Source organism: Oncorhynchus masou, chromosome 4, assembly GCF_036934945.1.
Source record: "Oncorhynchus masou masou isolate Uvic2021 chromosome 4, UVic_Omas_1.1, whole genome shotgun sequence".
Taxonomy (NCBI): Eukaryota; Metazoa; Chordata; class Actinopteri; order Salmoniformes; family Salmonidae; genus Oncorhynchus; species Oncorhynchus masou.
The window spans coordinates 10,522,175-10,550,149 of record NC_088215.1 but is presented as its reverse complement, the minus strand read 5'-3'; the positions used below and the strand labels follow the sequence as shown (position 1 = coordinate 10,550,149).

The 27,975-nt window shown below is 49.9% G+C and overlaps 1 protein-coding gene across 1 annotated transcript; it reads right to left on the bottom strand.

The window, feature by feature from the left end:
* Positions 1-118: 118 nt before the first annotated feature.
* LOC135523695 (serine/threonine-protein kinase N1-like) lies at positions 119-27,602 on the bottom strand. Its single transcript, XM_064950531.1, is given in 24 exon segments — positions 119-2,066; positions 2,241-2,321; positions 2,582-2,689; positions 2,934-3,076; positions 3,246-3,322; positions 3,411-3,473; positions 4,557-4,733; positions 5,015-5,106; positions 5,215-5,287; positions 5,548-5,627; positions 6,646-6,730; positions 6,952-7,081; positions 7,364-7,439; positions 7,583-7,726; positions 8,123-8,232; positions 8,364-8,459; positions 8,462-8,563; positions 8,958-9,171; positions 13,187-13,332; positions 18,489-18,609; positions 18,950-19,098; positions 19,267-19,372; positions 19,630-19,824; positions 27,283-27,602. Coding segments are annotated over 24 exon segments (2,844 nt in total). The 5' UTR covers positions 27,355-27,602; the 3' UTR covers positions 119-1,862.
* Between the last annotated feature and the right edge of the window lie 373 nt (positions 27,603-27,975).

The following is a 27,975-nucleotide window of genomic DNA, read 5'->3' as shown; positions in this document are numbered from 1 at the left end:
AAAATGACCTTTGTTTTATGACCATCCTACTTGTGAAAATAGAGCATTGCATTAATAGCAGGGAGGTGACAGAGAATGGTCTGATGATGAGACACCCAATCAAACACAGTAAACCGTATACACAGGTTTCCCAACAGATTTTCTTTATAAATAACTAATCTCATACTTTCACTTCCTTTTGTATAGTCGTACACACGATAAGTAGAGTCTGCAGCCAGACAAACACGATTCACAACACACACCCATACACAGAGACAAGGGAGGTCAAGTTTGTTTTCTGTTGACTTCTGCAGACGAGCATGTACTGTAGTTGGAGGATGAAGATGCCTCTAAGTTCTGATCTAAGGTCAGTTTTCTTTTCCTAGTGGTTGGAGGTTGGAATAAACTGATCCTAGACCTGTTCTTAATGGTCACTTCAACCTGGAGAAGCCTGAGCATGATTCATTGCCTGGATGTGTTTCCGCTTCATGCCACTGATTGAATTTGAGTGTCTTGAGCATTAAAGTCTCTCAGTGTGTGTTCGTTTGTGTGAATATTTACATGTTTGGAACGAGACATGCATCCTTCAGCCTTTCTTTTGTGTGTTCAGATATGACCAAATGGACTCCCACATGACACACCCTTTTATAAAATTCACAGACTGGACCAATTAAAAGGCAACAGAATAAATTCAATAACCCTCTCTGTTGCTTTTCTCAACGACTTCATTATCAACCAAAAACAGACCCCCCCCCATAATAACTCAAATCAGAACATTTTAAAGAATGTTAAAAGGGCAACAATTGCCCATTGTGAATGCACTCATGATCTGGTTGGATCACATTTGACAGTTCCTCCAAGCAGTGGTTCTTTACCCCTTCTGTTGACACAAAACTAGCAATGGGTAACTTGATGGGTGATTGTTCACAATGTTGTAACAATGCAGAATACATATATATATAGATGATTCTACACACTGTTGATTCAACTTCCTCCATGCAATCATTTTGATAGGCAGATGGAGGTACTTCCTTGTCTCCTCTTAGCATTAATGTAAAACATTATCACCCTCATTGCATACCAAGGACCACAGTTAGTTACCAAGGACCACAACATAACCAAATTAAATGCATTTCAATAGATCCTAGTAGAAATTTAAGGCATCATTTCAAGCCATGCACCCACCCCACCACACCCTCTCCCAAATATTATTTGTGTTTTGTCACAGTATGAAGGAACCAAGGTTGGGGTCCATTCCATTTCAATTCAGGAAATAAACTGAAATTCCAATTGATTTCCTGAATTGACTGAATTGAAATGGAATGGATCCCAACCCTGAACGTTACATGGAGATCCTCAGATCTCAGAGCAGACTACAACACTGGTACAAAGGAGGATGGAACTGGAAGGCAAAGTTAAAAGGGGTTGACTGTGTAGTAGAAGTTACACATGTTATGACAAGTTCTTGTAAGGACACAGCCATTGGAGTGTTCTAGATAGGGAGGAGGTGGCACAAGCTTAGCGGGCGTCACAGTTTCTTTTTTTCTGTCTTCTTTTCCTTTGGAAAACAGAGTCTCATTGTAACAGAACTTCATTTCCCATCAACCACCAGTTCTCTTGACGGGCCCCTTCTCACAGTTGTGTGAGATGCTGCTGCAGTGTAAAAAAAACAACACAGTCACAGAGTCTTGGCCTGGGTCTGCATTAATCTCCTCTAGTTCATACCTCCCACACAGACGTAGACTACACTACAGACCGACCCTTCTCCGTTTTTCATATCACATTCACAGTGTGGTGGATGCAGACCACCCTTGCAGACTGCCGTGACCCCATGACCCTCATATGATGATGATGATGTGATAGAGGTCACAACCTCTCGACCCCTAGCAGAGGTCGGAGACGTAGTCGAAGTCGCAGAAGCTGTCCTGGTCCTTGCGGGAGAGAGTGCGGGGCTCGCGCGGCGGCGTCAGGGCGGGAGGCTCGGCGGTGAACTCCTCGTCAAAGTTGCTGACGTCCTCTCGGCCCTTGATGGAGGGAACGAAGGGAGGGGGCAGCTTCCTCTGTAACAGGGCCTCCCAATCCAGACCCTGGAGGAGAGAGAGAGAGAGAGAGAGAGAGAGAGAGAGAGAGAGAGAGAGAGAAAAACGGGGTTAACAAAAAGCAACATCACGGTGGAAAAAATATGTTCCTGCAAAAACAACAAGTGTGGGATGAAGAGAAATGGAAAAAGATGAACATGGTGTCATGGATTTCTGACTCACCCGGAAGAAAGGCTGTTTCTTTATCTCATCAGCATCTTTCTCACCAGAGCCTAGTCTTCTCTCTGGGTTCCTCCTCAACAGCTGTTCATGACACACACACACACACACACAAATCACATGAATATTGATAGCCGTTATAGAAGTCAAATTACCAGCTGTTATACTAAACTTGCGAATGAGAGAATTATGGGCGTTATTGGGAGGGAGAGTCTTATCAGAACTGCTGTTCCCAGGTAAACAAAATCATGAATTAAAGAGACAAGGACAACAACATTACCATCAATAAACGGACAAATCTGTGAGGTGCCACAGACCATGGACCTCTGTGTGTGGTCACATACCCTCCTCATGATGGCGATGGCCTCTGTGGAGAGGAATCGTGGGTAGCGGACCTCGTCATTCACGATGCTGTCAAACACCTCCTCCTCATCGTCACCAGGGAAGGGCGACTAGCAGAGAAATACACTCCGACAATTGAGTGGGAAACCCATTTATAAATACCAGACCTCACAATATAGACACAAACCAAACCCAAGGAGATTTTTTGTTGTTGATGTGAATCGACACATTTCTGTTCACAGTATACTGCTACCAAGTGATGTACATTGAATATGTCTACTCAAATAAAGAGTGGACAGATATCTTCTGTCCTCCCATATCTATATTTTGTCCAACTCTTCAATGATGTCTCACCTCTCCCACCAGCATCTCATAGATGAGGACCCCCAGGCCCCACCAGTCCACTGCTCTGGTGTAAGAGGTGTCAGTCAGGACCTCAGGGGCCAGGAACTCTGGAGTACCACAGAACGTACTGGTCCTGTCCCCATAGCCCATCCCTATAGAGGGGGAGATGTTATTACACAGTGTTAAGCATGCAGGCAGGAAGAGACGCACGCAGGTCGGGCACACACAAAACTCGCACTCACATGAGTGTTCACACACACTAGGTATCCAGACGTACGCGTCATAGAAGTGTAAAGATTCGACAAACTTCTGACCACCCACCTTCCTTACAAAGTCCAAAGTCGGCAATCTTTACATATCCGTCTGTATCCAGCAGTAAGTTGTCTAGTTTAAGGTCTCTGGAGGAGGGAGGACATAGGAAATGTTACAGACCGGTCATGGACTTGGATGGAACGCTAAGAGAGTAGATGTGTGTCGTTGACTCACCGGTACACAATCTTGTGGTCATGGAGAAACTGCAGCCCCAGAACCACACAGGCTGAATAGAACCTGTCAACAGAGACAGAAACATGTAAGACACCTATTCAAAAAAGTGGAGTACACACACACACACACACACACACACACACACACACACTCTGGGACTACGTACACACAAACACACACACACACACTCTGGGACTACATACACACACACACTCTGGGACTACGTACACACACACTCTGGGACTACGTACACACACACAGACTCTGGGACTACGTACACACACCAGGACTACGCGCACGCGCACACACACACAGACTCTGGGACTACACACACACACACACAGACTCTGGGACTACATACACACACACACTCTTGGACTACGTACACACACACACTCTGGGACTACGTACACACACACTCTGGGACTATGCACACACACACTGGGACTATGCACACACACACACACTGGGACTACGCACACACACTCTGGGACTATGCACACACACACACACACTGGGACTACGCACACACACACTCTGGGACTACGCACACACACACTCTGGGACTACGCACACACACACTGGGATTACGCACACACATACATACACACACACACTCTGGGACTACGCACACACACACACTCTGGGACTACGTACACACACACACTGGGACTATGCACACACATACATACACACACACACTCTGGGACTACGCACACACTCTGGGACTACGCACACACACACACACTCTGGGACTACGTACACACATACATACACACACACACTCTGGGACTATGCACACACACACACACACTCAGACTACGTACACACACACACACACTTTGGGACTACGTACACACACATGGACTACATACACACACACACACACACTCGGACTACGTACACACACACACTGGGACTGCGCACACACACACACAGACTCTGAGACTACGTACATACACACACACACACACACACACACACACACACACACACACACACACACACACACACACACACACACACACACACACACACACACACACACACACACACACACACACACACACACACACACACACACACACACACACTCTGGGACTAGGTACACACACACACACACACACACACACTGGGACTACGTACACAGCCCGTGGTTCAGTGAAGACATCAGCGTGGATGTGCATCATGAGGTCACCACCAGCCGTGTACTCCATGACGAAGCACACGTGTTCCGGGGTCTGGAAACACGCAAACAGGTTGACCAGGAAGGGGTGGTGGGAGACGTTCACCGTCTCAAAGATACGCTTCTCACACATCAGACTGGAGGGAGAGGAGAAAAACAACAGCGGAGGTGGTGAAAATGAGATCTGTGCATTCAGAGTTGAACTTCAAGCCTTGTGTGATGACAAATTATTGCAGTCATGTAAAAACAAGTCAAGTTTGTAAATGTATAAATGAAAGGTCCGCGCACACACACACACACACACACACACACACACACACACACACACACACACACACACACACACACACACACACACACACACACACACACACACACACACACACACACACACACACACACACACACACACATGTACCTCTCCACCTCGTCCCGTGCAACGATATCTCCTTTTTTCAGGGCCTTGATGGCGTATATACTTCCTGTCTTCTTATACTCTGACAGCAGCACCTAAGAGAGAGGACAGGTAAAACAGACAGGGTTCAAGGGTCACATTTCCGACAAAAATCAAAGTGTTTATTTGGACTTGAAGGCCAAAGGGAGGTTCGAAACGCGTACCTTTCCAAAGTGTCCCCGGCCCAGCACGGCGATCAGCCTGAAGTCCTGGAGGCACAGGAGCTTCTTATGTTCACTGTAGAGAGAGAGACACATTACCACAATAAATCATATCTCCACAGTAAACACAGTGACTGGTCCAGCATGGCCAGAGGTGTGTACTGCATTTCAACAGTTCATAGGTTAACGGAGGTGCCTGGAAGGCACTTGGTCACTGGTGGTCGCCAATATAACATTGCTGTGTGTGTGAAACCCTCGTGTGCGTAGGTGTACATATATGACCATTCGTGTGTCCGCATAATGACCGCGTCCGCGGGAACGAGTGTGGGTGCACACCTGCTCAGAGGGGGGGTTTGGGCAGGGCGATCAGGGGTGAGGTCTGGGGGAGAGAAGGGCTCGATCACTGGCAACCGCTCCTGAGAAAAAGAGAGCAAAGGGACAAGAAGAGGACAGAGAGACAGAGGGAGGAAGAGGACAGAGGACAGAGAGACAGAGGGAGGAAGAGGACAGAGCGACGGAGGGAGGAAGAGGACAGAGGACAGAGAGACAGAGGGAGGAAGAGGACAGAGAGACAGAGGGAGGAAGAGGACAGAGGACAGAGAGACAGAGGGAGGAAGAGGACAGAGCGATGGAGGGAGGAAGAGGACAGAGGACAGAGAGACAGAGGGAGGAAGAGGACAGAGGACAGAGAGACAGAGGGAGGAAGAGGACAGAGAGACAGAGGGAGGAAGAGGACAGAGGACAGAGAGACAGAGGGAGGAAGAGGACAGAGGACAGAGAGACAGAGGGTGGAAGAGGACAGAGGACAGAGAGACAGAGGGAGGAAGAGGACAGAGGACAGAGAGACAGAGGGAGGAAGAGGACAGAGGGAGGAAGAGGACAGAGGACAGAGAGACAGAGGGAGGAAGAGGACAGAGCGACGGAGGGAGGAAGAGGACAGAGGACAGAGAGACAGAGGGAGGAAGAGGACAGAGAGACAGAGGGAGGAAGAGGACAGAGGACAGAGAGACAGAGGGAGGAAGAGGACAGAGCGATGGAGGGAGGAAGAGGACAGAGGACAGAGAGACAGAGGGAGGAAGAGGACAGAGCGACGGAGGGAGGAAGAGGACAGAGAGACGGGGGGAGGAAGAGGACAGAGGACAGAGAGACAGAGGGAGGAAGAGGACAGAGAGACAGAGGGAGGAAGAGAACAGAGGACAGAGAGACAGAGGGAGGAAGAGGACAGAGCGACGGAGGGAGGAAGAGGACAGAGAGACGGGGGGAGGAAGAGGACAGAGAGACGGGGGGAGGAAGAGGACAGAGAGATGGAGGGAGGAAGCAAAAGCCAGGAGTGAGAGAGAGAGGTAAATGAAGTGGGTGAGTGTGTGAGGTTCCTCTCATGTTGTATTTTGCTATTCTCTTATTGGGTTTCTCGTCTTCCTGTCCCTCTCTCACCGGGGTGTTATTATCAGAGTCTCTCCTGTAATCATGCCTGACTGGAGAGTCACTGTCCAGATTTAGTTTCTCCACTGAGATCTCCCTGTAAACACGTGCAAACACACACACACACATGTATACGCAAACACACACACATACAGACAAGGGTGGTTAGCGACAGGGTCCAGAGTGCACAGCTACGTGGAGTTCATTCAACAACTTACAGGGATGAATTTGAGGAGTAGATACTTGGGTACAAGTTGCTTGCGTGGGCCACGCACCAAGTCGTGTGTGTGTGTGTGTGTGTGTGTGTGTGTGTAATACCCAGAGTTGAGGTTGTGTGCATTGGGGCTGTAGGTTCCGGTGTTGTTGACGGTGGGGATAGCGTTCCTCAAGAGTCGGACCCAGGTCCCGATGTCAACATTCATCTGACGAGCTCTCAGGAAAGCCTTGCCTGCAAACACACACCGGAACAGTTCAAACACACACACACACACACACACACACAATATATCAATCCAGCTGGACACAGTAGCAAACGCACCCATTTTCAAAAGACACCATGCGGTTAAATCTGTTATGACGACAAGGAGGTGCTGTGGTGAGGTCAACCCTTCCGCCATCATCATAATAAAAACGCCATAGAAATACAATCTCATTCTAGCTCTGTGGGAAATACTGTAGTAAGATATCCACTGTAGCAGTAGGTTCTGGATTTCTCCCTGCCCTCTCTCACCGTGCTGTTTGGAGAAGACCTTCTTCTGTCTCTGAAGGCGTGGGACTCTCTCAATCACCGGGTTGAAGAATATCACCTGAACAAATCACACACGTCACAACTGCCCTCTATATAATGGATCGATCAACTCATTTACCAAACACGGTTTTGACACTTCTTTAATGGTGTCAAGTTTACAGCGTGTGTGTGTGTGTGTGTCTTGTGTGTGTTGAAACCTACCTCAGCCAGAAGCAGCCCCTGAGGCTCCAGCTCCAGCTGAACTCTGTGTTTCTGGTTGTCCAGGAAGTCCTCCAGCTTCAGGTACTTGAGAGCGCACAGCGAGCGGTAGTCCCTCCAGTACACTGCTATCTCCATCTCCCTGGACTGGAACACACACACACACGTAACAGGTTCCAACTAAGATACACACAGACACATGATACCTCTTCAAAGAGCAGACTAGTGTAGGAGCAAGACTGTGTGAAGAGGTTTGGTCCCTTTGTGTGTGTGTGTGTGTGTGTGTGTGTGTGTGTGTGTGTGTGTGTGTGTGTGTGTGTGTGTGTGTGTGTGTGTGTGAGAGAGAGTGTATGAAGACGTGTTTCTTTTGTGAGTGTATGAGTGAGTACGTACGTGTGTGTGTGTGTGAGAGAGAGAGAGAGGGAGAGAGAGGACATTTGTACTTGTGTAAGCATATTTGAATGCATAATATTGTCTGTGTGTGTGTACGTGTGTGTGTGTGTGTGTGTGTGTGTGTGTGTGTACGTGTGTGAGACCGCTCACCCTCTCCAGCTCCACAGTGAAGGTCTGATCCCAGGCCTGCTCCCCTACACTCTTCCAGGCTGTCTGACCCACCACTGAGTTATCCATCTTCAGCACCGCACTCACCTCCGCTACAAACACACACACACATTTATTACACACACTACACAAACACACCTTTACACAAAATATCCATTAAACAGCCCAATTCATGGTAACGCTATGGTTCGTTTGACACGCTCACTCTACCCGAGCCACTCACAGGAGAGTTCGTCGGTCTTGCTGGGAGTCTTGCCGCTGACGCTCCCGCTGCGTCCGTACAGGTTGCTCTTGCTGCTGCGGTTCATGAAGGAGCGTCCCTCCCGGGGCTGTAGCAGGGCAGCATGACCGCCGTGCCCTTACTGCGCCCCGGGACCACCTCCAACACCCCCACACAGCCCAGCAGCTGCACCTGGAGAGTACCTGAAGACACCGGGGGGGGGGGCGGCAGAGAAAGAGAGTAAGCATACTCCCGAGACGCCACTATCTGGACCTAAAGCAAGCGCTTCACCGCGTGACGCAAAGATGCTCCTGTCCATGTTTAGTTTGAAATGCCATGGTGAAGCTAACCGCTATGAAACCACTGTCTATAGTCCACCATCAAGAAGAATCCATAAGCCAGGGCATGATGCCAGCGAAACAGAACAAGTGTGAATGTACAGTATGTCTATTGCATGCACGCATGACTGTAAGTCACTTTGGACAAAAGCGTCTGCTAAATGGTATATTATATTCGTAGACGGTTGAACGTGACGGATACTATTGAGTGTTGTGTGCAGTCCTATCCTATTGACACGTTTAGACCAGTGTCTCTCACCAGTGAGCGGGGAGGGCTTGCTGAGGGTGCTGTACTGGTTGTGAAGGTAGGGGGCACTGTGGCGGGAGCTGAAGGCCGGGGAGGAGGCCAGGACTAGTTCCTCCCTGATGAGGCAGGCCTTGGGGTGGTCTTCCGGCAGGTCGGCCAGACGCTGGTCCAGAGAGTCCCTCAGGAGGTCCAACCGCTGGGACGCCTCGCTCAGACGACACTGGGCCTGGAGGAGATGAGAGGGGGCGGATTAGGTTGAGATGCTCGAAAATAGACCAGGAAGTGTGTGTACTGTATAGAAGTGTGGGTTTACAAATGACACTAGGCCTGGAGGTAGAGAGATTCAGGGATTTGGAAGGATAGGGGTGAGACCCTAAAGACCAAACCAGGGTCGTACTCGGTAGGCATGAAAAAGTTTCAATGAACTTCAAAAGAAGTATTTTCAGATTCTGTACAGACACATATTCACCTGTTTGTACCCAATGAACACAACCCTGGATAATTTTTTCATTTATTTTATTTAACCTTTATTTAACCAGATAGGCAAGTTGAGAACAAGTTCTCATTTACAATTGCGACCTGGCCAAGATAAAGCAAAGCAGTTCGACACATACAACAACAGAGTTACACATGGAGTAAAACAAACATTCAGTCAATAATACAGTAGAAAGATAAGTCTATATACAATGTGAGCAAGTGAGGTGAGATAAGGGAGGTAAAGGCAAAAAAAAGGCCATGGTGGCAAAGTAAATACAATATAGCAAGTAAAACACTGGAATGGTAGATTTGCAGTGGAAGAATGTGCAAAGTAGAGATAGAAATAATGGGGTGCAAAGGAGCAAAATAAATAAAGTAGGGAAAGAGGTAGTTGTCTGGGCTAAATTATAGATGGGCTATGTACAGGTGCAGTAATCTGTGAGCTGCCCTGGCAGCTGGTGCTTAAAGCTAGTGAGGGAGATAAGTGTTTCCAGTTTCAGAGATTTTTGTAGTTCGTTCCAGTCATTGGCAGCAGAGAACTGGAAGGAGAGGCGGCCAAAGGAAGAATTGGTTTTGGGGGTGACCAGAGAGATATACCTGCTGGAGCGCGTGCTACAGGTGGGTGCTTCTATGGTGACCAGCGAGCTGAGATAAGGGGGACTTTACCTAGCAGGGTTTTGTAGATGACCTGGAGCCAGTGGGTTTGGCGACGAGTATTAAGCGAGGGCCAGCCAACGACAGTGTACAGGTCGCAGTGGTGGGTAGTATATGGGGCTTTGGTGACAAAACGGATGGCACTGTGATAGACTGCATCCAATTTATTGAGTAGGGTATTGGAGGCTGTTTTGTAAGTGACATCACTGAAGTCGAGGATTGGTAGGATGGTCAGTTTTACAAGGGTATGTTTGGCAGCATGAGTGAAGGATGCTTTGTTGCGAAATAGGAAGCCAATTCTAGATTTAACTTTGGATGGATATGTTTGATGTGAGTCTGGAAGGAGGGTTTACAGTCTAACCAGACACCTAGGTATTTGTAGTTGTCCACATATTCTAAGTTAGAGCCGTCCTGAGTAGTGATGTTGGACAGGCAGGCAGATGGAGGCAGCGATCGGTTGAAGAGCATGCATTTAGTTTTACTAGCATTTAAGAGCAATTGGAGGCCACAGAAGGAGAGTTGTATGGCATTGAAGCTTGCCTGGAGGGTTGTTAACACAGTGTTCAAAGAAGGGCCAGAAGTATACAGAATGGTGTCGTCTGCGTAGAGGTGGTTCAGAGACTCACCAGCAGCAAGAGCGACATCATTGATGTATACAGAGATGAGAGTCGGTTCAAGAATTGAACCCTGTGACACCCCCATAGAGACTGCCAGAGGCCCGGACAACAGACCCTCCGATTTGACACACTGAACTCTATCAGAGAAGTAGTTGGTGAACCAGGCGAGGCAATCATTTGAGAAACCAAGGCTGTCGAGTCTGCCGATGAGGATGTGGTGATTGACAGAGTTGAAAGCCTTGGCCAGGTCAATGAATACGGCTGCACAGTATTGTTTCTCATCGATGGTGGTTAAGATATCGTTTAGGACCTTGAGCGTGGCTGAGGTGCACCCATGACCAGCTCTGAAACCAGATTGCATAGCGGAGAAGGCATGGTGGGATTTCGAAATGGTCGGTGATCTGTTTGTTGACTTGGCTTTCAAAGACCTTAGAAAGGCAGGGTAGGATAGATATACAGTGGGCCAAAAAGTATTTAGTCAGCCACTAATTGTGCAAGTTCTCACACTTAAAAAGATGAGAGAGGCCTGTAATTTTCATCATAGGTACACTTCAACTATGACAGACAAAATGAGAAAAAAAAATCCAAAAAATCACATTGTAGGATTTTTAATGAATTTCTGTGCAAATTATGGTGGAAAATAAGTATTTGGTCAATAACAAAAGTTTATCTCAATACTTTGTTATATACCCTTTGTTGGCAATGACAGAGGTCAAACGTTTTCTGTAAGTCTTCACAAGGTTTTCACACACTGTTGCTGGTATTTTGGCCCATTCCTCCAATCTTTGGGAATCTCAGATGACACGAAAGAGAGGTTGAACAGGCTAGTAATAGGGGTGGCAACAATTTCGTCAGATAATTTTAGAAAGAAAGTGTCCAGATTATCTAGCCCGGCTGATTTGTAGGGGTCAAGATTTTGCAGCTCTTTCAGAACATCAGCTGACTGGATTTGGGAGAAGGAGAAATGGGGAAGGCTTGGGCGAGTTGCTGCGGGGGGTGCAGTGCTGTTGACCGGGGTAGGGGTAGCCAGGTGGAAAGCATGGCCAGCCGTAGAAAAATGCTTATTGAAATTCTCAATTATAGTGGATTTATCGGTGGTGACAGTGTTTCCTATCTTCAGTGCAGTGGGCAGCTGGGAGGAGATGTTCTTATTCTCCAAGGACTTTACAGTGTCACAGAACTTTTTTGAGTTTGTATTGCAGGAAGCAAATTTCTGCTTGAAAAAGCTAGCCTTGGCTTTTCTAACTGCCTGTGTAAATTGGTTTCTAGCTTCCCTGAAAAGTTGCATATCACGGGGGCTGTTCGATGCTAATGCAGAATGCTATAGGATGTTTTTGTGTTGGTTAAGGGCAGTCAGGTCTGGGGAGAACCAAGGGCTATATCTGTTCCTGGTTCTAATTTTCTTGAATGGGGCATGCTTATTTAAGATGGTGAGGAAGGCATTTAAAAAAAAAACAGGTATCCTCTACTGACGGGATGAGATTAATATCCTTCCAGGATACCCCGGCCAGGTCGATTAGAAATGCCTTCTCGCTGAAGTGTTTCAGGAGCGTTTGACAGTGATGAGTGGAGGTCGTTTGACCGCTGACCCATTACGGATGCAGGCAATGAGGCAGTGATCGCTGAGATCTTGGTTGAAAACAGCAGAGGTGTATTTAGAGGGCAAGTTGGTTAGGATGATATCTATGAGGGTGCCCGTGTTTACGGCTTTGGGGTGGTACCCTGGTAGGTTCATTGATCATTTGTGTGAGATTGAGGGTATCAAGCTTAGATTGTAGGATGGCTGGGGTGTTAAGCATGTTCCGGTTTAGGTCGCCTAGCAGCACGAGCTTTGAAGATAGACGGGGGGCAATCAATTCACATATGGTGTCCAGGGCACAGCTGGGAGCAGAGGGTGGTCTATAACAGGCGGCAACGGTGAGAGAATTTTTAAAAGTAGAAGTTCAAATTGTTTGGGTACAGACCTGGATAGTAGGACAGAACTCTGCAGGCTATCTTTGCAGTAGATTGCAACACTGCCCCTTTTGGCTGTTCTATCTTGTCTGAAAATGTTGTAGTTAGGGATGAACATTTCAGAATTTTTGGTGTTCTTCCTAAGAATGGGGTTGTAAGTGTAACAGTATAGCTTCCGTTTCTCTCCTCATCCCTACCTGGGCTCAAACCAGGGATCCTCTGCACACATCAACAACTGCCACCCACGAAGCATCGTTACCCATCGCTCCACAAAAGCCGTGGCCCTTGCAGGACAAGAGGAACAACTACTTCAAGGTCTCAGAGCAAGTGACGTCACCCTATTGAAATGCTATTAGCTCGCACCACCGCTAACTAGCTAGCCATTTCACATCGGTTACATATAGATTCATATGCATCCATGTAGAGTGAGTTTGCACGCAATGAGTTCTGTGGTGTGTGTTCGTGTTCTGTGTGTGTCTACTCATGCATGTGGTGTGTGTTCATGTTCTGTGTGTGTCTACACATGCATATGGTGTGTACCTCTGACAGGGTCTTCTTATCCTGGACCTTGCTGGCCCCCAGTAGTCGGAGGACATTCTTAGCTCCCTCTGCCACAGCGTGTTCTACCCTGTAGTGGTGCCTCAGCTCCTCAATACGCAGCTCCACACCACACACGTCCTGGTTACCTGGAGGGGGGAGAGAGAGAGAGAGAGAGAGAGAGAAAGAGAGAGAGAGAGAGAGAGAGAGAGAGGGGATGAGTGAAAAGCGTATATAAGGAGTGAGTAGACCTCGACGCATGCGTTTAATGCATAATGTTAACATAGGTTGACTTCAATAATAGTCTAGGAGTTTCCGATAGTTTCTGATATATAAAAAGTAAAAATAAAAAAATGATCTGGAATGTTTTATTCATCAGGAAAAGATGGTCGGTGTAGTTTAGGCACTCTCCTTTATGCTTTCTGTCACAACCCCGAATCTGACCTGACTTGAAAGGTGAACGGACGAGACTAGAGCGGTCCTTCTACCATTCCGCTTTCACTCGTCACTGGCGATGTGCTAAAAGAGACGGGGGGAAATATGGCTCCTCTCCAGTACATAACATCCTTTTTATTCAGACTGCGGAATAACAGAGGGGTTGAGACATTTCATCAATATGCGTTGGAATATTGTCGAGGACAAAACCTTTTTGGATGTTCTGTATAGGTTTAGAGTGTACACTGTGCTTATGTGAGAGGGAGGAGAGGGGGAGAGAGAAACAGAGAGAAAGAGACAGACAGAGAGAGAGAGAGAGAGGGGTGCGATGGAGATAGAGAGCGAAGGAGAGCGTGAGAGGTGGGTGGGAAGAGAGAGAGGGGGGAAGGAAGAGAGAGAAACCGAGAGAGCGAGGGGGTGGAAGGACAGAGGCAGAGAGTGAAGGAGAGAGTGACAGAGGTGGATGGGGTGAGAGAGGGGGAAGGAAAAGAGAGAGTCATGTAGAGAGGGGCAGACAAGAGAGAAGTGGGTATGTGGTTGAATGAGAGAGAGAGAGAGAGAGAGAGAGAGAGAGAGAGAGAGAGAGAGAGAGAGAGAGAAAAAGTGAGAGAGAAAGTGTGAGAGAGTGAAGAAAGAGAGAGCCAGACACAGAAGAGAAAGGTGAGTGGGTATGTGGTTGAATTCCTTTATCTCCTAATACGGTCTTCGGCTGGGTGCCAGAGACCCTTCTGTCTGACCGTAAGGGGTGTGTGTGTGTGTGCGCGCGTGCGCATTTGTGTAAATACAGAGGGAGTGTGTATTTACCTTTACGTGAGTATGTGTTTACCTTTAGGCGAGTGTGTGATGGGGGTCTGTTTCTGCAAGTGTGTGTGTGGAAGTGGAAGTCGTTGGCTAAGTAACCACTCAAGCCACTTAGGGTGAAAATCCCATCCTCGACCCCACATTCACCCTGCTACATTTTAACAAGGATCTCGTCACATATGTCTACATTTGAAAGTTGAAGAAGTGCTTCTGACCAGCGATGAGGAAAAAGTCTGGAAGACACTATCCTCACTCGCCAGAGTTCTGTTGGGTACAGATGGGTACACCAGAAAACGCCTGCCCATAGGAACACATGATCCTTAAAGTCCCTCCAAATAGCTTTCAGTTCCTCTCCCCTCCTTACTCCTTTCCCTCCATCTACCTCTCTTGACCTCCATCAATCCCTCTCTTCTCCCGATGACCCCATTAGCTGTTTCCTGAGGATGGAGGGCCCATAAAGGCCCATTCACGTGCCCTTCTGCAATTGAGATTCATCGATCGCCTGCTAACTCGTAACGCACGATGAGTGCGTGTGTGTGTGTAATGCGTGCGCGTGTGTGCGTGTGCATGTACTTTGAGAGTCAGTGTTTGTGTGCAAAAGTGTTTGTATGAGTGTCCTCTCGAGTTTCTACTGAGCCCACAGCTTTGAGAGGGCGAGAGACAGACACACACGCGGCATGTCAATGAGTCTGGCTGCCCTCCTCACTCCAGGAGAGAAGCATCCAGACAGTCCCTGAGGCTGTAGAGCATTGATCTGTTTACTGTTAGCCTCGTCTCAGTCTGGACGGACACTCAGGGGGAGGTAGATGACTATACTGTACATGGGGAGAGGTTAGAGCTGGGCAGTATTGATGGCCTTTTGACGGAGCTGCCATTTGACGGATTGAGGTAAGGTGAAATGTGCTGGCAACCTTCCAGCCTCACAGACAAAACCTGTACCTCCGAGACAGATTATATCGCCACAGTCCAAAATAGACAGTTACATTTTGCAGGCAGACAGTTGGACAAAGTATTGACCTGCAAATCAGACAAATAAATGGACAGAGACACAGACAAACAGCGAGCGGGCCGCCCAGACAGACGGACACACAGAGAGAGGGCCGCCCAGACAGACGGACACACAGAGAGAGGGCCGCCCAGACAGACGGACACACAGAGAGAGGGCCGCCCAGACAGACGGACACACAGAGAGAGGGCCGCCCAGACAGACGGACACACAGAGAGGGCCGCCCAGACAGACGGACACACAGAGAGAGGGCCGCCCAGACAGACGGACACACAGAGAGAGGGCCGCCCAGACAGACGGACACACAGAGAGAGGGCCGCCCAGACAGACGGACACACAGAGAGAGGGCCGCCCAGACAGACGGACACACAGAGAGAGGGCCGCCCAGACAGACGGACACACAGAGAGAGGGCCGCCCAGACAGACGGACACACAGAGAGAGGGCCGCCCAGACAGACGGACACACAGAGAGAGGGCCGCCCAGACAGACGGACACACAGAGAGGGCCGCCCAGACAGACGGACACACAGAGAGAGGGCCGCCCAGACAGGTTGACACACAGAGAGAGGGCCGCCCAGACAGACGGACACACAGAGAGAGGGCCGCCCAGACAGACGGACACACAGAGAGAGGGCCGCCCAGACAGACGGACACACAGAGAGAGGGCCGCCCAGACAGACGGACACACAGAGAGGGCCGCCCAGACAGACGGACACACAGAGACAGGGCCGCCCAGACAGACGGACACACAGAGACAGGGCCGCCCAGACAGACGGACACACAGAGAGAGGGCCGCCCAGACAGACGGAAACACAGAGACAGGGCCGCCCAGACAGACGGACACACAGAGAGAGGGCCGCCCAGACAGACGGACACACAGAGAGAGGGCCGCCCAGACAGACGGACACACAGAGAGAGGGCCGCCCAGACAGACGGACACACAGAGAGAGGGCCGCCCAGACAGACGGACACACAGAGAGGGAGGGACAGACGGACACACAGAGAGAGGGCCGCCCAGACGGAAACACAGAGACAGGGCCGCCCAGACAGACGGACACACAGAGAGAGGGCCGCCCAGACAGACGGACACACAGAGAGAGGGCCGCCCAGACAGACGGACACACAGAGAGAGGGCCGCCCAGACAGACGGGCACACAGAGAGAGGGCCGCCCAGACAGGCGGACACACAGAGAGAAAGCCGCCCAGACAGACGGACACACAGAGAGAGGGCCGCCCAGACAGACGGACACACAGAGAGAGGGCCGCCCAGACAGACGGGCACACAGAGAGAGGGCCGCCCAGACAGACGGACACACAGAGAGAGGGCCGCCCAGACAGAAGGCACACAGAGAGAGGGCCGCCCAGACAGACGGAAACACAGAGAGAGGGCCGCCCAGACAGACGGACACACAGAGAGAGGGCCGCCCAGACAGACGGACACACAGAGAGAGGGCCGCCCAGACAGACGCACACACAGAGAGAGGGCCGCCCAGACAGACGGACACACAGAGAGAGGGCCGCCCAGACAGACGGACACACAGAGAGAGGGCCGCCCAGACAGACGCACACACAGAGAGAGGGCCGCCCAGACAGACGGACACACAGAGAGAGGGCCGCCCAGACAGACGGACACACAGAGAGGGCCGCCCAGACAGACGGACACACAGAGAGAGGGCCGCCCAGACAGACGGACACACAGAGTGAGGACCGCCCAGACAGACGGACACACAGAGAGAGAGGCGCCCAGACAGACGGACACACAGAGAGAGAGGCGCCCAGACAGACGGACACACAGAGAGGGCCGCCCAGACAGACGGACACACAGAGAGAGGGCCGCCCAGACAGACGGACACACAGAGAGAGGGCCGCCCAGACAGACGGGCACACAGAGAGAGGGCCGCCCAGACAGACGGACACACAGAGAGAGGGCCGCCCAGACAGACGGACACACAGAGAGAGGGCCGCCCAGACAGACGGACACACAGAGAGGGCCGCCCAGACAGACGCACACACAGAGAGAGGGCCGCCCAGACAGACGGACACACAGAGAGAGGGCCGCCCAGACTGACGGACACACAGAGACAGGGCCGCCCAGACAGACGGACACACAGAGAGAGGGCCGCCCAGACAGACGGGCACACAGAGAGAGGGCCGCCCAGACAGACGGACACACAGAGAGAGGGCCGCCCAGACAGACGGGCACACAGAGAGAGGGCCGCCCAGACAGACGGACACACAGAGAGAGGGCCGCCCAGACAGACGGGCACACAGAGAGAGGGCCGCCCAGACAGACGGACACACAGAGAGAGGGCCGCCCAGACAGACGCACACACAGAGAGAGGGCCGCCCAGACAGACGGACACACAGAGAGAGAGGCGCCCAGACAGACGGACACACAGAGAGAGGGCCGCCCAGACAGACGGACACACAGAGAGAGGGCCGCCCAGACTGACGGACACACAGAGACAGGGCCGCCCAGACAGACGGACACACAGAGAGAGGGCCGCCCAGACAGACGGGCACACAGAGAGAGGGCCGCCCAGACAGACGGACACACAGAGAGAGGGCCGCCCAGACAGACGGGCACACCGAGAGAGGGCCGCCCAGACAGACGGACACACAGAGAGAGGGCCGCCCAGACAGACGGGCACACAGAGAGAGGGCCGCCCAGACAGACGGACACACAGAGAGAGGGCCGCCCAGACAGACGGACACACAGAGAGAGGGCCGCCCAGACAGACGGACACACAGAGAGAGGGCCGCCCAGACAGACGGACACACAGAGAGAGGGCCGCCCAGACAGACGGACACACAGAGAGAGGGCCGCCCAGACAGACGGACACACAGAGAGAGGGCCGCCCAGACAGACGGACACACAGAGACAGGGCCGCCCAGACAGACGGACACACAGAGAGAGGGCCGCCCAGACAGACGGGCACACAGAGAGAGGGCCGCCCAGACAGACGGACACACAGAGAGAGGACTGCCCAGACAGACGGACACACAGAGAGAGGGCCGCACAGACAGACGGACACACAGACAGGTAAGTATACACTGTCCTACCCTGTGTGTCCTCGGTGTGCTCTGTGGCCTGCACATTCTTGCGGATCTGCATGCGGATGATGTCGATCTTGGTCTTGCTGTCCTGCAGCATCTGCTGTGCCGTCTGCAGCATCTTCTTGTCCTGATTGGAGGAGGAGGAGAAAGACACAGGAAGACCCGGGTCACATGTCAGGAAGTAGAAGATGTGATGAATCACCTCAAGTCTAAATTGCTTTCTTTTCTTTTCTGCATCTGCACTGATGTGGTATAAATATGCTAAATCCTGGTATGAATCCACCATGTTGCTTTTCCCGGTTCCTGTGTTTTCAGATCGCTGTAGATTAAGGAGAAGCATGCATTTAAGCGGGGAGGACCTGAGGTGACAGGAGACAAGGACAATCAGCAGATGGGGGAGGGAGGAAAGAGGTGCGGTAAGTACAGAGGGGATGAATCAGCAGATGGCTGGTTAGAGAGGACAGTACCTTGGTGGATCCGTTGGCGTAGATGGGAATCATATTCTCGGCTCCCTGTTTGACCTTGAGCTCGATGTTGAGCTGTCTCTCCAGGGCGGCAATGCGGTCCTGGCTTGCTGACGAGCGGCTCTCCGCCCCCGGGGACTGGGGTGGGTCATCTGGGGTGTCAAAGGTCAGATACATGTTGTCATCGCAATACCAACGCAATACCTTGAGGTTCAATCTATCACGACAACCAAAGAAATCTCCCTTGTCATACTTGCACGGCTATGACTACGCAAGAGGGCGACACATAAAAGCGTAAATGGAATCGTCTGAAAACATACCCTTGTTGTCGTCTCCTCCCTTGACCATGATGTGAGCGTCCAGCTCCTGCAGCTGAGCGTGCAGGTCTTCCAGCTTGCGGTTGGAGCTGCGCAGTTGGGAATCCACCTAGTGAATAACACACAACAACAAATGACATTTACATTGCAACTTTCCAATGCTCGTAGCACTTTACATCAATGCTTGTCAGTGAAGGTGTCATGCCTTGTGTTGTGCTGTGTCACTATGTTAACTTACATGTCACGCCCTACGCTTTATTTGATGAGACCCAGTAAACACAACGAAACTATTATAAAACGATTCAATTACATTGTAAGAAGGGGGAGACTTATTGTACGAGTGTAAAGGGAGGAAACCTAGCCTACCTGGGAGGCATTCCTCTTATCGGTGGTGGCCCTGCGGAGGTTGTCAGCCCCCTCCTTGATCTTCAGCTCCTTCCTGATCTCCCTGCGGATCCTCTCCCGCTGCTCATCAAGACGCTGCTGCACCGCGGCGTCTGAGAAGTCCGAGCTCTGGTCCAGACCCAGCTGCTCTAAGACGGACAGCCCACCTGGGTCACTCTGGACAGGGGGAAGAGGGAGGGGGAGGATGAGGGGTGAAAAAGTTGGGGGAAGGGAGAGAGAGGAAAGGGAGCAACAGAAGACAGAAGGAGGGAGAGGAAGGAAGTGGGAAAGAGAGGATAGAACAAATGTTAGCATGTGTTTGTAGAAAACTCAAATGCAGGCTAAATACATATTTCAGGAGGACGATAGCTAGCGACAACGTTCGAGACGTCACATCTCTCCGGTCCACAGTCTCCCCTGAAATTGCCAATGTTCTGGGCTCTAAATTGGAGCTTGACTGTACAGTCAGAGGCACAGTGGTTACCACAAGCTGCAATTCCCTCAGGGAGAAAGCCAGCCAGCAAACCAGCCAAACAATCAGGGGACCAGCGGGAGACTGAATGAATCACTGCTATAGGAAATCACAGCCCTGCCCCCCCCCTGTCCCCCCCCCCCAAAACCGTAAACAATACAAAAACAACACATCACCTCCTGGCTGTCGTCGTCCTCAAACAGCCCATCGCCATGCCAACACATAGTCCCCTTTCACCTTCAAATTACAACCGCCAGACCACAGCGACAGAGAACCTCTGACAACACCGCTGGCTAAAACCACACAGAGGCTCATTGAGTTGGAGTAGAGAAACAGAAAGGAAAAGATAGTTGGGGTTGTAGAGGAGTAACATTAGAGGGGGACAGGATATCCGTCCCACACCAGCTCAGGCCCTTCCTGTTTCCTGCCTGTGTCGCTCTGCTATCAGGGAGAGAACGAGAGGGGGCCGCGTTCCAAACATACTAAAAAAGCATCCTTCCGTCCTGTCTTTGAAGTAAATGACTAACCACGTTTCCATCCACTGCTTTTCGGTGAGTAAAGTCATAGCATATAAAAAAAATAAAAAATAAACCCCGACAGCTGTGATGGAAACAGGAAGTGTCGGTACAATTTTATAAATGCCGACGGATAATCTGTCCGTTCGACATGGTGAGATCGTTTTGTGTCGGTAAAATGTATTATGCGAGGAATGGTGGTGGAAAAGCCTTTATACTGACAAATAACCATCATATTGAAGTAAACTTGGCGTCACGCGATGACTTGTTGTGTGGTCCTCCCACTACGACTCGAGAAACCATGCAGTTTAAATTAGGCTACAGATGAAATATGTTCTGAACTCCACAGGGGGGTGAAAGTGCACGGTACGAGCTTGATGCTCCTTTCCAATAAATGCCGAGGGTCTTATTCTGGTGACATGATGATCCATGTTTGACTGCCGTTTTGACAAATAAAAACATTATTGCGCTTATCCATTAATCTCATTGTGTAGCCTACTGCATGGTATCTGCCAGCTGTTGGCTCGATCACACGTACCAAGACCAGAGTAGGCACGTTCGCTATTTAACGCACCAGCAAAACTACAGTTGAAAATGCAATGCAAACACACTGACTGCACGACCAGGCACGACTCCAACACCATCATTAAGTTTGCCCATGACACAACAGTGGTAGGCCTGATCACCGACAACGCCGAAACAGCCTATAGGGAGGAGGTCAGAGACCTGGCCGTGTGGTGCCAGGACAACAACCTCTCCCTCAACATGATCAAGACAAAGGAGATGATTGTGGACTCCTGGAAAAGGAGGACCGAGTACGCCCCCATTCTCATCGGCGGGGCTGTAGTGGAGCAGGTTGAGAGCTTCAAGTTCCTTGGCGTCCACATCACCAACAAACTAACATGGTCCAAGCACACCAAGACAGTCGTGAAGAGGGCACAACAAAACCTATTCCTCCTAAGGAGTCTGAAAAGATGTGGCATGGGTCCCCAGATCCTCAAAAAGTTCTACAGCTGCACCATAGAGAGCATCCGAGACGTGGCGCTCTGGTACCGCTTGCCGTGCGGTAGCAGAGAGAACAGTCTATGACTAGGGTGGCTGAAGTCTTTGACAATTTTTTGGGCCTTCCTCTGACACCGCCTGGTATAGAGGTCCTGGATGGCAGGAAGCTTGGCCCCAGTGATGTACTGGGCCATTACACTACCCTCTGTAGTGCCTTGCGGACGGAGGCCGAGCACTTCTCATACCAGGCAACCTGACTGGTTGCATCACTGCCTGGTATGACACCTGTGAGCGCCAATGAGCGCCAAGTCTCGGTTCAAGAAGCTTCTAAACAGCTTCAATCCCCCAGCCATAAGACTACTGAACATCCAATCAAATGGCTACCCAGACTACTTGCATTGCCCCCCCCCCCCTTACGCTGCTGCTACTCTCTGTTATTATCTATGCATAAGCCACTTTAATAACTCTACCCACATGTATACATAACCTCAATGACCTCGACTAACCGGTGCCCCCGCACATTGACTCTGTACCGGTACCCCCTGTATATAGCCTCGCTATTATTATTTTACTGCTGTTCTTTAATTATTTGTGACTTTATTTCTTGTTTATTTGAGGTATTTTTCTTAAAACTGCTTTGTTGGTTAAGGGCTTGTAAGTAAGCATTTCACTGTAAGGTCTATCTGTACCTGTTGCACTTGGCGCATGTGACAACTACAGTTTGATTTGTTAATTCAATATTTATTCGGTACACGAAAACTTAAGCGAAAAAGTTAATTGCGTGTGCACTACTTCATCACGCACTGATTAGTATCTGCCAAAAGTCAGTTTGCTGGAAACACAACTGGTGGGAAAAATATTTTCTTTATGCAGATTTTGCAATATTCTCATTAAAAAAAATGTTTCAATTTAGATAGAAACCTAGCTACTAATAGACATGGCTGAGAGTGGGAAATCTGTGAACCCTTTGCTTTCACCAATCAAAACGTGTTACAGCCGTGATTAGTGATTACCTCAAGGATGGATGGAAGGACACACTTCAAAACTAATGGAATGGGTCCAGTCAAATAAGTATGGGAGGATGAGCCATTTTGACCTTTGACTTCCTCTGAGCTCATAATGTGCACAGGACTGAGTGCCGTGGCCACTAAAAACTAACCGCTACTCTTTAACAAGAGGGAGGAGAAACAGAGCAGAGGAGAGAGCATCCTTGCCCAGGCTGTCAGCTCACATTACAGGAAAGGAGGAAAAATAGAGGTTAACGGTTAGCAAGCGCAGATCATATGATCATATGACAGGAAGAGACCAATGTTTAGCTAGCGCCTCATCCAACTGGTATTATAGGAAAAGGCTAATGTCTAGCTAGCGCCAACATCCATCTGATATGATAGAAGTGGCTAACATAAAGTTAGCCTTTAGCTCTCCCTGCCTGTGGTTCCTAGCGAACTCACTCTAGAACCATGGGGCTAATGGCTATATAGCGCCAACATCCATCTGATATGATAGGAGCGGCTAACATAAAGTTAGCCTTTAGCACTCCCTGCCTGTGGTTCCGAGGGAACCCACTCTAGAACCCTGGGGCTAACGGCTAGCTAGTCCCAACATCCATCTAATATGATAGGAGAGGCTAATGCTAGCAGTTAGCGCGACTCTAGGACCCTGGGGAGTTGCTCCAGGCCCAGACTGAGTGGGTGGGAGGCTTGCAAGGTCTTCAGGCCCGCCGCGACCTGAATTAAAGATGACAAAGTTTGCTGCTGTGTCTGTAAAGCATGGAGGAGGAGAGCGAGGTGAGAGAAACTCTCGCTCTGCAGACTGGCTGGTGCACTCCCTGCACTGTACTGTTAGCCTGGTTAGGGATACACTGTACTGTAGTGTAGAAGACCGTGGGTGTTGAGTTGACTGGGGGTGTGAGCCTGACTGTGCTGCTTTGTTGTGTTCTACTTCTACCACATCATAGGCCTAGAGGACGCCTGAACTGAACCCGTCTGTTTCTGCTTCAGGAGCTTGGTGTTGCCTTGTGTGCTGGCAAGGCGATGTTGTTGAACGCAGAAAGAGTCTGGTACACAGGATGTCTGAACTGGAGCCGTGCTGCCAGTCTGTTTCTGCTTTAGCTTGTTGTTGTCTAGCCACATCTGTGTGGCAACTGGCAAGGCAGTGATGCAACTAGTGTTGTTGAATGTAGAAAGAGTCCGGCACCCAGGTTAGCTGAGCTGGCCCTTCGCTCAGGAAGGCCAAGGTTGATTAGTTGGTAAATATTTTCTTAACTCGCACTGTTGGTTAAGGGCTTGTAAGTAAGCATTTCACGGTAAGGCCTACACTTGTTATATTCGGTGCATGCGACAAATAAAGTATGATTTGATAGAGAGTGTGGGGGTTGAAGATGAACGGAAAAGATAGTAAACCCGATAGAGGAAGTGTCAGTATGTGAGGCAACTGCGGGTAAAAGTGGCCCTTTGCCACAGATCTAGGATCAGCTAGGTCCAAATCCTGGCCTTGACCATTAGCGGGGAAAACACAAAACTGACCTTAGATCGGTGTCTGCACCACCAGAGCTCCAATTAAATGGCAATTGACTTAGGCCTATATCACTGTCAACACGGCAAGTTGTCCAGCTGCTCCTAGACCCACTAGGACTTTCACACAACTGCACCAACGTGTAATACATAGCCGTCTGGTTGGAATCCCCAACGCAGTAAGTACCAATAAGTGCATAGCGATAATGGCTGGCTAATTCAATAGATAGTGGTGCCATTAGCTATACGCTAACAGAGGCTAATTCAATAGATTGTGGTGCCATTAGCTATACGCTAACAGAGGCTAATTCAATAGATCGTGGTGCCATTAACTATACGCTAACAGAGGCTAATTCAATAGATCGTGGTGCCATTAGCTATACGCTAACAGAGGTTAACTCAATAGATCGTGGTGCCATTAGCTATACGCTAACAGAGGCTAATTCAATAGATCGTGGTGCCATTAGCTATACGCTAACAGGGGCTAATTCAATAAATCGTGGTGCCATTAGCTATACGCTAACAGAGGTTAATTCAATAGATCGTGGTGCCATTAGCTATACGCTAACAGAGGCTAATTCAATAGATCGTGGTGCCGTTAGCTATACGCTAACAGAGGCTAATTCAATAGATTGTGGTGCCATTAGCTATATGCTAACAGTGGCTAATTCAATAAGACCAGCGGAGGAGAGAGAGAAGAGAGGGAACTGAAGAGAAGGAGAGAACATGGTCAGATTGTATTAGAATGTCATGAGCTCACGATGGAAAACAGTCTGCCGGAGTTTCCTGCTCCGAGATAACGATTTGAACAGAGATACAGTCACACACACACTACTGGCACGAGATACTGTCGCCCACGCTCGCCCACGGCGGTCTATCTGGGTTCTCTTACAGCCACTGGCTTCACACACACACACACACACACACACACACACACACACACACACACACACACACACACACACACACACACACACACACACACACACACACACACACACACACACACACACACACACACACACACACACGACAGGGGATGAAGCATGAGCCCAGTCAGTACACCGATCACACCCTCTATAATAACAATACCCTGGCAATGGGTCATGCGTGTCGACACACTCCGGAGACCTGCAGTGATGTGGAGAGTTTAAGTCAGGCCAAGGGAGGGGATTTTGGTGTGGGTGAGTCAGCTTTCTCTCTCTCTGTGTGTGTGTGTGTGTGTGTGTGTGTGTGTGTGTGTGTGTGTGTGTGTGTGTGTGTGTGTGTGTGTGTGTGTGTGTGTGTGTGAGGCCAGTGGCGGTAAGAGAACCCAGATACACCGCCGTGAACCATTGACACTCCGCCGCGACTCCATTCCATTGTGACGTAACGGAGCTCACAGGTCGTCCATCATGGGAAGTCGTCTAGGGTCACCAGACATACACAAACTTCGGTGAAAATCTTGATCAATACGCCAAAGCAGAGGCACTGACAGTGTGTGTGTGTGTCCTGGTTGCCGGCCCCAAATAAAGAACATATATTTATTACACCCGTCTTTACGGTACCCAGAGTCTCTCTGACAGGAGTGTGTGTGCAACTGTGTGTGTGTGTGTGTTACATCAAGAGGGAGTGTGTTCTGTGTCTTGATGAGGGAGACAGTACAGTCAGTACACAGTTAGAGCACAGGGCCCCTCATGAGGTAAACAGACGCTTTCTCTCTCTGTGCTCCCACCTCTTGGCAGTGTACACAGTGTATAAACACACACACACCATCTCCCACACACACTATGTATGGGGCCATGGCTGGTGAACACACACACACACACACACACACACACACACACACACACACACACACAAACATACACGTATACACAAAATGTGTGTGCGCATGCAGGTACAATGGCTGCTTTTTGAAATAGGTTTTCTGTACTAACTTAGTTGGCCTAATCAACGTTCCCTCTCATCAAGTGGAACATGGTCACATTTCTCTGTTCGCCTACTCGCAACAGCAGGGAATAACCAGTTACCACATATAAACTGGATGAGAAGGCAGATAGAGGAGATGATGAGAGACAGGGAAAACAAGTAGAAAGAGCATGTCATCCCCAGGGCTTTGAGAGAGAGCGGGAGAGAGAGGGAGGCAGGGCGCGGGAGCGAAAAAGAGAACGAGAGAGCACACCTGCAGCTTTACTGCCCATATGTCTCACAGTGGCTCCAGCCCTGCAGTAATGAGAGAGAGAGAGAGAGAGAGACAGACAGAGAGAGACAGAGAGAGAGACAGAGAGAGAGGGAGAGAGGGAGAGAGAGAGAGAAGAGAGAGAGAGAGAGAGAGAGAGAGAGAGAGAGAGAGAGAGAGAGAGAGAGATGAAGGGAGAGACAGATAAATAGAGAGAAAGGCGGCCGGACTAGTAGAGACAGTGGGAGAGTGAGAGTAGGAAGATAAAAGATCCTAGGATAGGCAGGGGAGACAGAGAGAACACAGAATGCAAGAGAAAGAGAGGGAGCCAGGACGAGCAAGAGAGGGAGCATGGGGAGTGAAAGAGAGAGGGGAAGTGGAAAGCCAACACAAACAAAGAGAAACAGCACGAGGGGGACAGGAAGAGAGGGAAGAGAGAGGCAGATGATGCACAGCTGGGCCCGTGTGACAAAGAGTGAGAGAGAGAGAGAGAGAGAGAGAGAGAGAGAGAGGGAGGAGAGAACGAGACGGACTGAGGACAAAACAAATGAAGCCAGGAGGACAAAGAGGAGAGGAGGGAGACCCAGACAAGAGGAGAAATATCCTTGTCAGTCAGCTAGAGACAGAAAACAGAAAGCAATTTAAAAACATTATGAGAAGTGGATGCGGAGGGGAAGAATAGCGAGCAGACAATAAAGGAAGTAGACAGCTGCCAATAAGGCAAACTGACATAAACAAGAGAGACCCAGAAACTCAAAAATACAGACACTTGTGAATTGAATGTACCAAGACACAAAATGAAACACACTTATTGGACGCACACACACACACACACACACACACACACACACACACACACACACACACACACACACACACACACACCCCCCATGGGAAAGAAGGCACAACGACTGACTACAGCAACACACACTGACAGTACAGTACAGTAAATACACGCCCTTTGAACCCTACCGCTGTGTCATTGTGACCGCTGTCTTCCGACCGCTCCCCCGGGCTCTCCCCCATCGCCTCTTCGCTCGCCATCACCCTCCTTATCTTGCGGCCTCCCTTCCTACCGCTCTCTCTGAAAGTCTTCCCCCTAGAGCACTGCTTTATCTCTCCCTGCTCAAATCCACCACCAACGTTCCTCTTCAATAGGGAAGAGAGAGAAAAGGGAAACTACAGGGGAACTAGAGAGGCAAAAGGCTGCCTGGTCGAGAGACAAGAGTAGAACGCGAGGCGAGAGACAGACAGAAAGAAAAAAAGAGAGACCGAGTGTGACGGATCTCTACCCTGCACAGCTTCCTGGTTTTAGAGAGAGAGAGAGAGAGAGAGAGAGAGAGAGAGAGAGCAGGAAAGAGAGCCAAAAAGCGAGAGGGAGAGAGAGCAAGAGTGTGTAATTGTAAACATTCATTTAGGCAGGGTCGGCCTAGAGACTGAACATCAGAGAGAGAGAGAGAGAGAGAGAGAGGAGAGCAGTTCTATGTGCTCATTGAGTGTGACAGAAAATATGACCAGAGGGCATAATAACAGAGGTACTGAGAAAAAGAGGTAGGGGCAGGGAGATAGCGAGAGAAAACAGACAAGAGAGTCTCTAGCTCCACCACTTCACTCATCCTCCCCCCAGCTCAGATAAGGCCTGACGGATGAAGGGAAGGAGGGAGG